At 40.4% G+C, this 14,331-nt stretch overlaps 1 protein-coding gene across 1 annotated transcript; it reads right to left on the bottom strand.

Moving 5' to 3' along the window:
• Positions 1 to 9,538: 9,538 nt before the first annotated feature.
• Positions 9,539 to 11,231, bottom strand: LOC142028153 (uncharacterized). Its single transcript, XM_075022188.1, has one exon. It carries the CDS (start codon positions 11,229 to 11,231, stop codon positions 9,972 to 9,974), a length of 1,260 nt encoding a protein of 419 aa, XP_074878289.1. The 3' UTR covers positions 9,539 to 9,971.
• Positions 11,232 to 14,331: the final 3,100 nt, after the last annotated feature.

The following is a 14,331-nucleotide window of genomic DNA, read 5'->3' as shown; positions in this document are numbered from 1 at the left end:
TCCCATATTTGTTGATTCAAAACATCACATCTGATCTTCTGAAAGCAGAAGGAGGAGATAACAAAATAACTTTGTTAGCAGTTCTATTTAATATTTAATATGAATTGAATACGAAAGCGCTCTTCTCGTATAAAGGGCAAAAGAAAGCCAGGAAGCTTTTCCCCCTTTTTTACGTGTCTAGTTAAATCTTCTTTACATGCAGAAGGACGAGTATGAGAAGAGTGGCTAACTGTGCAGGTGATTACAGTGTTAGGTATGGAATGCGTTTAGTTTGTCCACAGCCCTTTCTCTCATACAAAATTATATAGCCAACTCTGGGGACTTTTGGTGGTCTGCAACAAAGGGATAGTTAGGCATTTAATCCACATTCTTCTCCACAGGAGAGTTGGTTAAAACCTTCAGAACTCGAACCTACTAATGTTTTTTTGAGACGTGTTTTATTCATTAACCTTGAGGTTGGGGACTTCTCACTGTACTAGATGGTGGGAAAGAGACTAGTTGAAACATCAAGACACAGCCTATGCTACATCTTCAGATGTTACAATAGTGAAATATCAAAACTGTATAGTTATTTGCTGCATACTAGAGATTTTTTACACTGTTGAACATTTCTAGCTTCATGCTCTCAATTCAAGACCATATTCACCCATTAATCATATGTGTGCTTTTATAATTGATGAGAACCCCCAAAACTTCCTTAGTTTGGCTAAATACTATTTTGATTATTCTAATTATACAGAGGTATTAGAACAGCATTGCTGGAATCTGAGGAACATACATGCCCAGCGTGGCATCAGATGGATGTTTCGCCTGATGCTTTAATTGCCAACAAGTGCCTACGCGAGGTAATGTGATGACATTTACATAAAGTGCTTGTAAGAAAAGGCTATTTGTAGAAAGCTGAAAGGGAAGAAGATACTAATTTACATCTCCTTAAGCAAGGCGTAATTGAATAAGGCTAAATTTACTTTCCAAATACGTTATCTGTTGCTGTCACAGAAGCTTACAACTCTTTAGAGACAACCTGGCAAATTCAGGTCACGCTTTTGTTTGACATGATTGCCTCGCTTTCAAATTCGGCGCTAACACTGAAGTACATTACATACAGTTACTCTGAGTTACCAGTCATTAGTATGAGTGTTTCATGTGATGTGCATGTTGGTTTCATATATCTGTCTGTTGGTTTCTTTTAGGACTGATAGCATTTACAGGAATACACAAGTAATTTTCCTCTGTGAAGGCTTTTGTTCGTAGATCTGCTGAAGTTTCATCTTACCCTTTTTGTAAATGTTTTTCTGCCTCTAGGCTGTGAACAATTTAAGAAATGGAATTGGCTACACAAAAAGGCTGCGTCAGCAGATTCGGCAGCAGCAGCAGCCGCTACTGCCACCGCCTCCACCACCACTCATGAGTGTTCTGTTCACCAGCAGTTCGTTGGAAGAGAAGGTAAGCTTTATTTCAACATATGCAGCGATTCTTATATTTCAGTACAGCTTATTTTCCAACTGTCTGCGTTTATTCAGAAGGGCTGTGAGGTTCCTGTGTGAAGGCAACAGCATTAGCAAGTCATCTGGGCCCCCAAGGACAATCAATACCCACCACTGGTAAGGAACTGTAACTTTAGAATGTCTTTTAAAAAATTCTCTTCAGATAAACTGAATGGGATTTTTTCCTGTTTCCTCTCTCCACTCCAAAAGGTCATCCAGCGAGAGCCAGTACACTTTGCTCAGCAGGTGGCAGACCAGGCTGGGAACTGCAAGTGTTGTACAGAAATTCGATGTATTACTACTTGTAAGCTGTTAAACGAGGCCGTAGCACTTTTAACTTCTGCAACAGCCGATTTATAAAGAAGTAAGTATGGACAGAGAGTTGTGGAGAATACAAGCAGTCCTTAATTTTTAAATGGCCTAATTTGAATTGGCTTTAACGAAGGGGATCTGTGCTTGCAGTAAAATTATTTAAAATAAAACTCCAGTACCTGATCGAAAAGAGGACTCTGAAAAAGGAACTTTTTTGCAGGAAACCATAATTCCATATCAGAATTAAAAACAATTAAAGGCTCAGGTGGACAGACAGCCTTTTGATTTCTGGCTGAACAGGGCTGTAGAAATTGATTTCCCAATAGAAGTCAGCCTCCAACATTCTTTTTCTAACAACTTCGTTGACACTGATTGAGCAATTCTTGGAAAAGTCAACACTGTTATTTTTTGACAATTTTGAGTTTCTTCAGTTTAGTCAGCCCAAATAGCCAAGCTGCTTTCTCTCAGTTGGAGAGAGAGGAGTCTGTTTTATCTATTACTGCAGTGTCATGTCAGTCCTTCCTTTTGGTATGTATGTGTTAGAGATAGATTGTAAGGGTGCACTGTGTTTATAAAATCTTAAAGATGAATCAGAACAAAACCCCGGATCCATCCCACAGATTGTCTAAAATCTCCAGGAAGCAAGAAAATAACAGTTCAGGGACAAGAGCAGGCCAAATACATCATTGTGAGGCAACAGCATAGGAAGCGTACGTGGAAGAAGATAAAAGAAGTTTGAGGGAAAATGAGTTAATATCTGTGCCGTACGGGCTGCCAGCGCCTGCAGCTTGTCACTGCTCTCGGGCTACCGACCCAGCTTCAAGGTGGAAAAAAAGCAGCTTTCTTTGAATGCTGGCGTCAGGAACAAGGTGCTTTAACTTGCCAGCAGGTGCCTGCAGGCTTTTATTGGCATGAGTTTGTGTGGTAGGAATGGAAGGTGTAGCTGGTGTTACTTCAGTGAAGGTCATGGGGCTTGGGGGTTTTCTTGGTTGGTTGGATTTGATTGGTTGGTTTGTTTGGTTTGGTTTGGGTTGTGCTATCAATTTCGGGGGTTCAGGAGCTGATTTCCATTCATTCCTCCTCCCAAGTGGTGTGGGTGGAAAAGGCTGGAGTGATAAATTTCTACCCGGCTGGAGGCAAGCTGACCGCATGAGTTGGAGAGACGCATTCACAGTGGAGGCTCATACACCACCCTGATGGCTGAAGGCAACTCCCTGAACTGTAATAGTGTGAACTTATCTGTTGTCTCTTGGAGTATGCAGGAGAAATGGCTTGCAGCTTTGTGAAGCTATAAACAAGTGTCAAAACTGGGAACAAATCAGTTTAACTTCTTGTATAAAATTAGGATCTCTCGGAACAGAAGTAGGTTGGAGCTGTTCACTGTGGTGGACAAATCATAGCAAGAGCTGGCAAAATATTAAACTGCCAGAGACTTCTCATTTGAACAGAAGGCTGATGGATGAATAGGTAGTATGCCATGTGTGCTACTTTCTCTCTTAAGTTCTCTTCTTTGTATATGCCTGGCAGTCTGGTACAGTTGAGAGAGAGAAGTAAGATTTTTTTTTTTTTTTTTTTTAATACCAAAAGGGGAACACATTCTGTTGGGCATAAGTCACTCTCAGTAAGGCTTTCCAAGTGCGATTTTCCTCAACTTTTAAGTTATGAGATCAATTTTTGAGTAATACATGCAGGCAACTGAAAACTATCGATTCTTGCCTAGAAGACTTTGCTCTTAATAATATCTGCTACATCTAATTGATATTGTCCTTTATGTCAATCTCTAATTATAGCCTCTGTAGGAAGAACGGGGCAATGAAAGGCAGATGGTGGCCTTCTGTACACTGGAAAGATCTTGGATGCTAGCAAAGTCCAAAACGCATTCTTGTGTTGTGCAAACTCTCTGAAGTGCAAGTTGTACGTTGCAAGTAATACGTAAAGCATGTAGGAAGTTGCTGCTGTAGGTGTTCTAATTTAGATGTAGTTCATATCAATTAAACATAAGCTTTCCTTCTGTATTTGTTATGGAAATAATATTGTTACCGAAATCTCGGAATAAAAAACTTATCAACACCAATTTAGTGTAGATAAGCAGACACTTCTTTATTGACGGCCGGGTGCGCGGGCGAGTCCTCTCACAAACCACGCACACCTGTAACCAAAACAATACACCTTATATTGAGCTCACTTATGCATATTCATGAGATTACAAAGACGTCATTTGCATATTCATCAGGTTTCCAGGAAATCATTTGCATATGTTAATGTCCATCACGCAGGCGCACTAAAGGTCTCTGGTGGTCTTCTAGAGTCCTCTGGTGGTCTTTCGTAGTCTTCCTCACTCGTCCGCTCCTTGACCTCTCAGGTGTTTCCAAGCAGCAAGCTGGTGTCCATAACGGTTTCCTTAGCCTTTAAAACAAACACTACAAGACTACCAATCTTTGTCAAAACTTCTGTGGTTAAATGATTTTGAACAATACTTAAATTCTTATGGTTACACATTATACAGTTCCTAAGCTCCTAAGTTTCTAAGGCTACACTTCAAACTCAACACTCCCATACTTACGCTTCACAATCTTCTACTTTTTAGTCAAACCAAACTCTTTTATAATCAGATTTTAATTTTCTTTTATCTTGTTATCTAAGTCCTAAATGTTTCTACTAGATGATTTTAGCCAATTTTCTCCGGCCTTGGTACAGGGCTATACAGGGGATTTCACAGCAGATACTGGTTGGTGGTTAGATATATAAAATACAACATACATATGATTTTACTAAACTATTTCCTATAATTCTATATTACTATTAATATTAATATGATTATCTCTAATCAATAACAAATCAGTAACCAATTAGTAACATTTCCCCCCTTTGAAAGTGTTGAAGATTACTTCAATACTTTCACATCATCTTCATGACATTTATCCGCTATTAATTTGAGAGTCAGTATTTGTCTCGGCATATTCCGGTGGTGGACCGCATTCTGGTGGAACAATTGGAACCTCTCTCATAATCATACGATTAATTGCCATTCTTTTGGTAAATTGTCTCTTCAGACAAGCATATAACAGCATGATCATTAAAAAGACAATTAGCAACAGAAACAGAGTTTTGATTAAAGACCGTAACCAAGAGTTCAGATTCCATCCTAATCCACTAAAAATTTTTCCCAGCCAATCTTCTGACATATCTTCTCGAATGGTTTCAGTTTCTTTTTCAACTTTGCTCAATAACTCTAAATCATGTTCTACATCCTGAGTGACATTAGGAATATGAATACAACAATGGTCCAATCTATCTTTGAGATATCCACACACTCCATGTTCCTTAAGTAAAAGTAGGTCTAAAGCCATTCTATTTTGGAGAGTCATCCTAGATGTCGCCTGCAGCTGTACATTCAATTCTTTGAACCCCTTCCTTGTGATGTTTGCTAATTTTTCTACCTGGCCCGTCAGGTGGTGAAGCCACTCTCTGTTTCTGTATGATGCTATAGGGTTCAGAAGAGATTCGAGTGCCCAACCAATTTTCACTCCTGTTGATGGTTCATTCCATGGATCATCATCTATTTCAGACCTCTTGGTTCGTTTTAACTTTAAGTTCTCCAAGGGTCCTCTGAATGGTGATTTCTTCCAGATCGGGCATAATGTTGGCATGCCTAAAGTAATTTGTTTTACCGTGCCATCCAATGATAACTGGGTTGTCCAGGTTCCGTCACTTAATGCCCAAACTAAATGTCCTGGACTCCGAATGGTAGATTTTCTGCAACTGAAAAAGGTTCCCCTTTTGGGAATAAATGCGTCAGTCAATTTGAGATCATTTTTAAGTTCTCTACACAGGCAGCCATATTTCAAGGCCGCAGCCAAAGGAGGAATTCTTTCAATTTCTGGGTCTTTACTACTACAATAGTAGATTTTCTCACATTTCCACCAAGGTATTATATTTTCTTTTTCTTGTAATGTGCTTTCTCTGTCACCGACTAATGGCCATGCTGTATTAACTGATTTTTCCCAGGTAATACACCAGGAAGTTTTGGCCATATACTGAAATTGAGACAAGATGGTCGTAGACCATACTGAATCCCAGCTATCTGCTTTCTCTGGCACGGTTTGATTGGGTTTTCCACATTCCCATTCCATGATGCTTCTGCTTTCATTAGTTTTGATTTGTACATCATATGAACACCAACCCATAGGGCTACCCACCATAAACATATCTCCTATAGAGGAGGCTGGTGTAAAACGATGATTTAATAATTTCAAACAGTCCTCTTCCCTACCCATCCATTTCCATTGTTTTCTAATAATTTTTACCTGTTCAGACCATCGAGTCACTGGGCTCTGCTTGCAATAAGCAGTTTCATTTTTATGTTCCAGGGTGGTTAAATTCATAGTTAAGATTCCCCAAGGGATAGACTCTCCTACTGCTCTCGGTATTGGCAAACAAGCAGTAATTTGAGTAATGTTTCGCAAGCTGGCAAATCCCCTAATCAATCCTAACATCAAGTTTTCTTCAGACATTTTTTCAGGAATGCCAATCAGTTGTTCTGTTTCTATTTGCCTTTTGTTCCTAATCATCAAATCAGTCCGGATTTCCACCATCGTTATCTGCCGACCTAATATGAGAAAAACAATCACAAACACATATGAAAAATTAGACATGTTTCAGAGTCAGTTTTAAAGTCTTTGGATCACAGTTAATAATCTTCCATGGAGTAGGTGCCTTCTTCACTCGGGTGTAGTGTATCCAAGCTTCCGATTCTGCAATTTTAATAGCCGTAAAGGTGGTTAACAGTATCTGGAAGGGTCCTTTCCAACGTTCCTGCAGGGGTTCGGAAGTCCACGTTTTCACATAGACATAGTCTCCTGGTTGAAAGTCATGCACCGGAACTTCCAGGGATAATGGTCTATTCCACACCACTGCTCTTCTAATTGCAGTCAGAGTCTTTCCTAAGGAAAGCAAATAGTTATACACATCTTGTTTTCCTTTTACATGCATGTTCGGATTTGGTTCTGGAGATTCATAAGGTTTCCCATACAATAATTCATAAGGACTGACTGAGGTTCCACTCTTTGGCTGTACTCTGATTCGCAATAATGCCAATGGGAGTGCTTGAGGCCATTTTAAATTAGTCTCTTGACAAATTTTACTTATTTGTCTTTTTAAGGTTTGATTCATTCTTTCTACTTTTCCACTGGATTGCGGCCTCCATGGGGTATGCAAATCCCATGTGATACCCAGAATTTTGCTAACATTTTGGACTACTTCTGCAACAAAGTGTGGACCTCTGTCAGAAGAAATTCCAATAGGAACTCCAAACCTTGGAATTATTTCTCGTAGTAACCACTTTACTACTTCCTTTGCTTGTGTGGAACGACAGGGAAAAGCTTCTGGCCATCCTGAAAAAGTATCAACCCCCACCAGGATGTACCGATACCCATTTTGCCTAGGTAGTTCTGAAAAATCTACTTGCCAATAATCTCCAGGCTCTATCCCAGATTTTATTCGACCCATTTGAACCTTTTTCCTGATCACTGGATTATTTTTCAAACATACTTCACATTTTGCAGTTATAATTTTAGCTATTCCTAACATTCTGAGCGATACCACTTGTTTTTGTAAGGAAGTTACTAAAGCCTCTGCTCCCCAGTGACACTCCTGATGCTTTGTTTGAATTATTTCTCTCATTAGAAAGGCTGGAACTACTACCTGTCCTTTAGGTGTTACCCACCATCCGGCTAGGTTTTTCTTAGCATTTAATACTTGACCTAGCCTATCATCCTCCTCTGAATATTTTGGTTCTTCCCTAGGGAGTGTTACTGTTTTAGAGGGAATTAGTGCCATTTGCAATGCTCGTCCCTTTGCCACCTTTCTTGCCGTTCGATCAGCTAAATTATTTCCAGCAATTTCCTTTGTGTTTCCAACTTGGTGTGCTTTACAGTGCATGATTGCTACCTGATCTGGTTTCTGAACTGCTTGTAATAATTGTAAAATTTCATCTTGGTGTTTAATATTTGATCCCTGAGAGGACAATAATCCTCTTTCTTTCCACAATGCTGCATGGACATGTACCACTCCAAAAGCATATTTTGAATCTGTCCAGATATTTACTTTCTTCTTCTCGCTTAGTTCTAAAGCTCGAATCAGAGCAATAAGTTCCGCTTTCTGAGCTGAGGTGGTACTTGGCAATGCTTCTGCTTCTATAACTGTGGTGTCTGTTGTTACCGCATATCCAGCGTATCGGACTTCTTGCTCCACAAAGCTGCTGCCATCCGTATACAGTTCCCAATCCGGTCGCTCCAGTGGTACATCCTTCAAATCTTCACGACTGGAGTAAACATACTCAATAGCAGCCAGACAATCATGTTCCAATTGTCCTTCTTCCTGTACGGAACTTAAAAACACAGCTGGATTTGCCAAGTTAGTTGTTTTTAAAATTACATCATCTTGTTGTGTTAATATTACCTGGTACTTCATCATTCTGCTCGGAGATAGCCAGTGTCCCCCCTTTTGTTCTAGAACAGTTTTCACCATGTGTGGGACATAGACTGTTATCGTTTTTCCCAAGGTCAATTTCCGAGCTTCTTGTATGATCATTACTGTTGCAGCCACTGCCCTAAGACAATTTGGCCACCCTTTACTCACTGTGTCCAGTTGTTTAGAGAAGTAACCGACTGGTCGTTTCCAGCTTCCCATCTTCTGGGTTAACACACCAAGTGCCAGGCCTTGCCTTTCATGGACAAACAACTGAAAATCTTTAGTTAAATCAGGGAGGCCTAAGGCAGGTGCAGACATTAAAGCGCGTTTTAACTCTGTAAAGGCCCTTTGCTGTTCTGGACCCCACACAAAAGAAGAGTTCTTTTGGGCCTCATATAAAGGTTTAGCTATTAGACCGTAGTTCAAAATCCAAAGGCGACACCACCCCGCCATTCCCAGAAATGCTCTGAGTTCATGGATATTTTTCGGTTCAGGTATACTGCAAATAGTTTCTTTGCGATCCTTTCCCAGTTGTCGCTGTCCTTTTGAAATCTCAAAGCCCAGATATATCACAGTCTGACATGCTATTTGGGCTTTCTTCCTGGATACCTTATACCCAGTTAATCCCAGAAAGTTCAAAAGGTCAATGGTTACCTGTATGCAGGTAAATCTTTCTTCTGTAGCAATCAATATGTCATCCACATATTGTAGAAGTAAATGTTCAGGCCTTGGTTTTTCCTGTTTCCAGATTTCAAGCTCCTTTGCCAGCTGGTTTCCAAAAATTGTCGGGCTGTTTTTAAATCCTTGGGGTAGTCTTGTCCATGTCAGCTGCATTTTTCGTCCAGTTTGTGGATTTTCCCACTCAAAAGCAAACAGCTTTCTGCTTTCCTTTTCCAAGGGTATACAAAAGAAAGCATCTTTCAAATCAAGCACTGTAAACCACTGATGAGTCTCCTTTAATGCTGTTAACAATGTGTAAGGATTTGGAACCACAGGATATATGTTCTTGGTTATTTGATTCACTGCCCTTAAATCTTGCACTAGCCTATATTCACCTGAGGGTTTCCTAACTGGTAAAATAGGAGTATTATATTCAGATTCACATTCTTCCAAAATTTTATACTTTAAAAATTTATCAATCAATTTCTTCAATTCCTGCCTAACTTCTGGTTTGATCGGATATTGTTTAATTTTTACTGTTCCTGCACCTTCTTTTAAATCTATTTTCACAGGTGCTGCTAATTTTGATTTACCAGGAGTATTTGTTTCCCATACTGTAGGGATCACTGCAGCATCCACCTCTGGTGGAATTTCCTGTTCTTCCACTTTTTCTTGTATCATCAGGATTTCTCCTGTTTTTGACTCAGGTATTTTTAAAAAAAATTCCCCATCCTCAAAAGCAATTTGTGCATTTAGTTTGGATAACAAATCCCTTCCTAACAAGGGTATCGGGCATTCTGGTACATACAAAAATTCATGTGTAATTATTTTGTTTCCAAATTTCAAATCCAGGGGTTGCAGGAATGGTCTGTTTTCCTCCCTCCCTGTGGCTCCTACTATGTTTGCTGTTTTCGTTCCAATTTTTCCTTTACAAGTATTTAATACCGAGAATGTCGCTCCTGTATCTACTAGAAATTTAACTTCTTTTTCTCCCAGCTTAATTACAACCAGAGGCTCAGCTGGGTTCCCCTCCGGTCCCCTTCATTCATCCAAAACCATCATTCTGGCTACCTCTTTCTGAATGTTTCCTTTTGAACACTGTTCGTTCTTAGGACAATCTCTTTTCCAATGTCCTTCCTCCCTACACAAAGCACACTGATTCACTCCTAAGGGGGTGTTAAAGTTCCGATTGCCAGAGTTCATAAATCCTCCCCGTCCATAAGCACTTCGTCCTCTGCCTCTACCTCGTCCTCTGCCTGCTATTTCTGTCATTACAGCCAATAATCTACTTTCTCTATTTCTCCTTTCCTCTTTTTCTCTGTTATTATATACTTTCCACGCTGCTTCCAACATTTTATTTAGGCTCCTTGAATCCTCTCCTTCCAGCTTCTGAAGTTTCTTTCTAATATCTGGTGCCGACTGCCCCATAAAAATCAAAGCCAGCTGTATCTGAGCCGCCTCTGTTTCTACTCTTAAATCAGTATATTTTCTAGCAGCTTCCTTCAATCTTTCCAGAAACGCTGAGGGAGATTCATTCTTATCTTGTCTCACCTCGTATAATTTAGACCAATTCAAAGATTTAGGCATAGCATGTTTAACTCCATATAAAATCCATTTCTGATATCGACTCAGCCTTTCCCTATGTTCCACATTATTTGGATCCCACTGCGGATCCCCAGACGGAAAATTCTGCTCTAGTGTTCCACCTGTTGTCCCACTCAATACGGCCACTTCTGCCTGTGCTTTGCCAGTCTTTAATACCATCTGCTTCTCTGTGTCATCCAACAAATTATCCAGAATCACCTGTAAATCACTCCAGTCCGGATTCTGTGTTTTAATTATAGTGTCCACCACTCTGCCTACCCTCTCTGGATCTTCTCTATACACTCCAGCTGCCTGTTTCCAAGCCATCAAGTCCGTAACTGAAAAGGGCACTTTGACATACACCGGCCCATCATTACCCACTCCCTGTCGCAGGGGAGCTACCGTTTGTGCTCGCTGCTGCCGCAGGGGAGCTACCATTTGTACTTGCTGTCGGGTCCTTCGCGAAACAGGGGTATGAATTACAACCTCAGACGGCTCTTCCTCCACATCCTCTAATCCACTGCTATCTGGCGCTTCAGTCTGTTCCCCATACCCTGCACCCCAATTCCTTCCTCTCCTAGGAGGAGAAATATCCAGTTCTGGCCCCTCATCCTCTTTGGGAGCGGTGGGAACAGTTATTTTCTTTAAACACTCCTTTCCAGTATCACATGCCAGACAGCATTTCTTCCCTTTTTTATTATTAGAAGTCACAGCCATCACCAAACTGTCTCCCCTAGTTAGCTTACATTCATCCTGCCAATCCTGTCTCTGTCTTAAATAAAAAAATAAATCCACATATGGTACTTCACTCCATTTCCCTTCTCTTCTACAAAACAACATTAACTGCAAAATGGTATTATAATTCAGTGTCCCATTCATGGGCCACTTTTCCTGATCCTCCAAAGTATACATCGGCCACCAATGATTACAATATTCAATCATTTGATTTTTACGTAAACCATCATGCAATTCTCCCCAATGTGCCAACAAACATCCCAACGGAGATGTTTTCGGTATCTTTCCATCAGTAAACAAATTTCCCATACTCTTACTCTTAAATAATTTGGCAAATGCCATTATGTTTATACCCAATACCAAATATCTATTAAATATATATCGAATATCAAAAATCAATAATCAATTATCAAATGTTAAATACCAAACCAAATATCAAATGCCAAGTATCAAATACAAAGTTTCAAATACCAAGTGCATATATCAAACACCAAATATCAAATACCTGATTTTATACAAATAACAATTGTTGCCAGGTAATGGAGTCCACCTACTTGTCCAGGGCACGGACAAAGCCGACTTCCCTAAGCAAGAGTCATAACCAATATCCCCTGGCAAGATTATTAACCAACAAATATGTTCACACTTTATAACTTTCAACCTTAATAAAAGACACTACAATCGTTGCCAAGACTCGCTTCGTGCTCGATTGCACGTCCCACACTTACAACAGTCACACTCACAATACTTCCAAGTACTCAATGTATGTCACCAAAATACACATACACTCTAACCCACTCCAAAATGCTTTTGAAGCTGGGACTCTAACCCAGAATCTTCAAAAGTTGTGGGACTCTAACCCACTCCAAAATGCTTTTGAAGCTGGGACTCTAACCCAGAATCTTCAAAAGTTGTGGGACTCTAACCCACTCCAAAATGCTTTTGAAGCTGGGACTCTAACCCAGAATCTTCAAAAGTTGTGGGACTCTAACCCACTCCAAATTGTCCAACCCAGCAATAGCTTTCGCTTATGTCTTACGGGCAGACGCCTAGGCTTCCCTTCAGGATCCTTTAGTCCAACCCTGCGCAGCTTTCGCCGCGTCTGACAGGCAGACGATACCGGTGGGACTCTAACCCACTCGGGGGGACTCTAACCCCAAACGATACCGGTGGGACTCTAACCCACTCGGGGGGACTCTAACCCCAAACGATACCGGTGGGACTCTAACCCACTCGGATAGCTATCCTTATTATTTCAAAGAGAGAAGTGTCTTACCAAATCCAGGGGACGTCGCAAAGAGCCTTATGGATCGGGGATCGATGGGTATCCCCGAGAAATCCTCGGTGCCGGCAGGAACCGATCAAGTCCCCGACTCCTCCGGTCTCTCTCAGCGAGGTCCCATCTGGGTCGCCAAAAACTGTTACCGAAATCTCGGAATAAAAAACTTATCAACACCAATTTAGTGTAGATAAGCAGACACTTCTTTATTGACGGCCGGGTGCGCGGGCGAGTCCTCTCACAAACCACGCACACCTGTAACCAAAACAATACACCTTATATTGAGCTCACTTATGCATATTCATGAGATTACAAAGACGTCATTTGCATATTCATCAGGTTTCCAGGAAATCATTTGCATATGTTAATGTCCATCACGCAGGCGCACTAAAGGTCTCTGGTGGTCTTCTAGAGTCCTCTGGTGGTCTTTCGTAGTCTTCCTCACTCGTCCGCTCCTTGACCTCTCAGGTGTTTCCAAGCAGCAAGCTGGTGTCCATAACGGTTTCCTTAGCCTTTAAAACAAACACTACAAGACTACCAATCTTTGTCAAAACTTCTGTGGTTAAATGATTTTGAACAATACTTAAATTCTTATGGTTACACATTATACAGTTCCTAAGCTCCTAAGTTTCTAAGGCTACACTTCAAACTCAACACTCCCATACTTACGCTTCACAATCTTCTACTTTTTAGTCAAACCAAACTCTTTTATAATCAGATTTTAATTTTCTTTTATCTTGTTATCTAAGTCCTAAATGTTTCTACTAGATGATTTTAGCCAATTTTCTCCGGCCTTGGTACAGGGCTATACAGGGGATTTCACAGCAGATACTGGTTGGTGGTTAGATATATAAAATACAACATACATATGATTTTACTAAACTATTTCCTATAATTCTATATTACTATTAATATTAATATGATTATCTCTAATCAATAACAAATCAGTAACCAATTAGTAACAATATCATAAGAAGGAAAATATTCATTAAGACTATTTTTACTTAGGAAGTGGAAGTTGACAATGCCTATAAACAAGGCAAGGCAAATTAGGTCAAGGCCTAGTTACCCTTGTAAGTAAAGAGCTGTTCTGACTGGAGAGACTAGTTGATAGGACTACAGTCCTAATACCCCCCCGCTCCAGCTTTTTGGAAAACATGTAGAAAAAAGGTTGAAAAATGAGCTCATAGAGAAGGGAGGCGGGGGGAACCCACCAGATGACTAAAAGCCATGTCTGTAGTTGGATAAAGCTACTCTGAGAGAGAGAAATCCATCTTCCCTCAGTGGAAGATAAAGGCAACAATTAGAATTAAGGAGCTGCAATAAGCTACCTTTTTAAAATCAAGTGTTGAAGCTGTCCTTTGAGCATTTCCTCATCCCATTCCAGCCGAAGTGGGTCAGATGCCTTAAATAGTTCTAAGCATCTCTCGACTAACCCAGCTAATATTTGAAGTTGTCCGTATATGAAGTAGAAAAATGTCTGGTTTGAATAATGGCATCATTAATCCCTTTAGCCTTTGGGTCTGGATATGGGCTTTTTGACAAGCATGATGAGTTGTAGAGACCTTTTTCATGTGTCTCCCCCTTTTGCTACTAGTGTTTCTGTAGAGACCCTTGATCCATTAAGTACAGTCCTCACCTCCTGTCCCACTCCTTTCTCTCCCCTGGTTTCAGCTGGTAATGCAAAGTAGGGGTTTCTTTCTCCCTTTTTCCCTTTCTAAAGCAAGGGTTCTGTGGTGTTTAAAAAAAAAAAAATTCATGCTGCTTTTAATTTAATGTTGTGCTGCCATGTTTGTCCTGTGC

The sequence above is a fragment of the Buteo buteo genome, unplaced genomic scaffold, assembly GCF_964188355.1.
Source record: "Buteo buteo unplaced genomic scaffold, bButBut1.hap1.1 HAP1_SCAFFOLD_173, whole genome shotgun sequence".
NCBI lineage: Eukaryota > Metazoa > Chordata > Aves > Accipitriformes > Accipitridae > Buteo > Buteo buteo.
This window is presented reverse-complemented; position numbering and strand designations above follow the sequence as displayed.

What these genes read in the sequence shown, in the direction of transcription:
- LOC142028153 (XM_075022188.1), bottom strand. Translation starts at nt 11,231, where the DNA reads ATGGCTGTGACTTCTAATAATAAAAAAGGGAAGAAATGCTGTCTGGCA.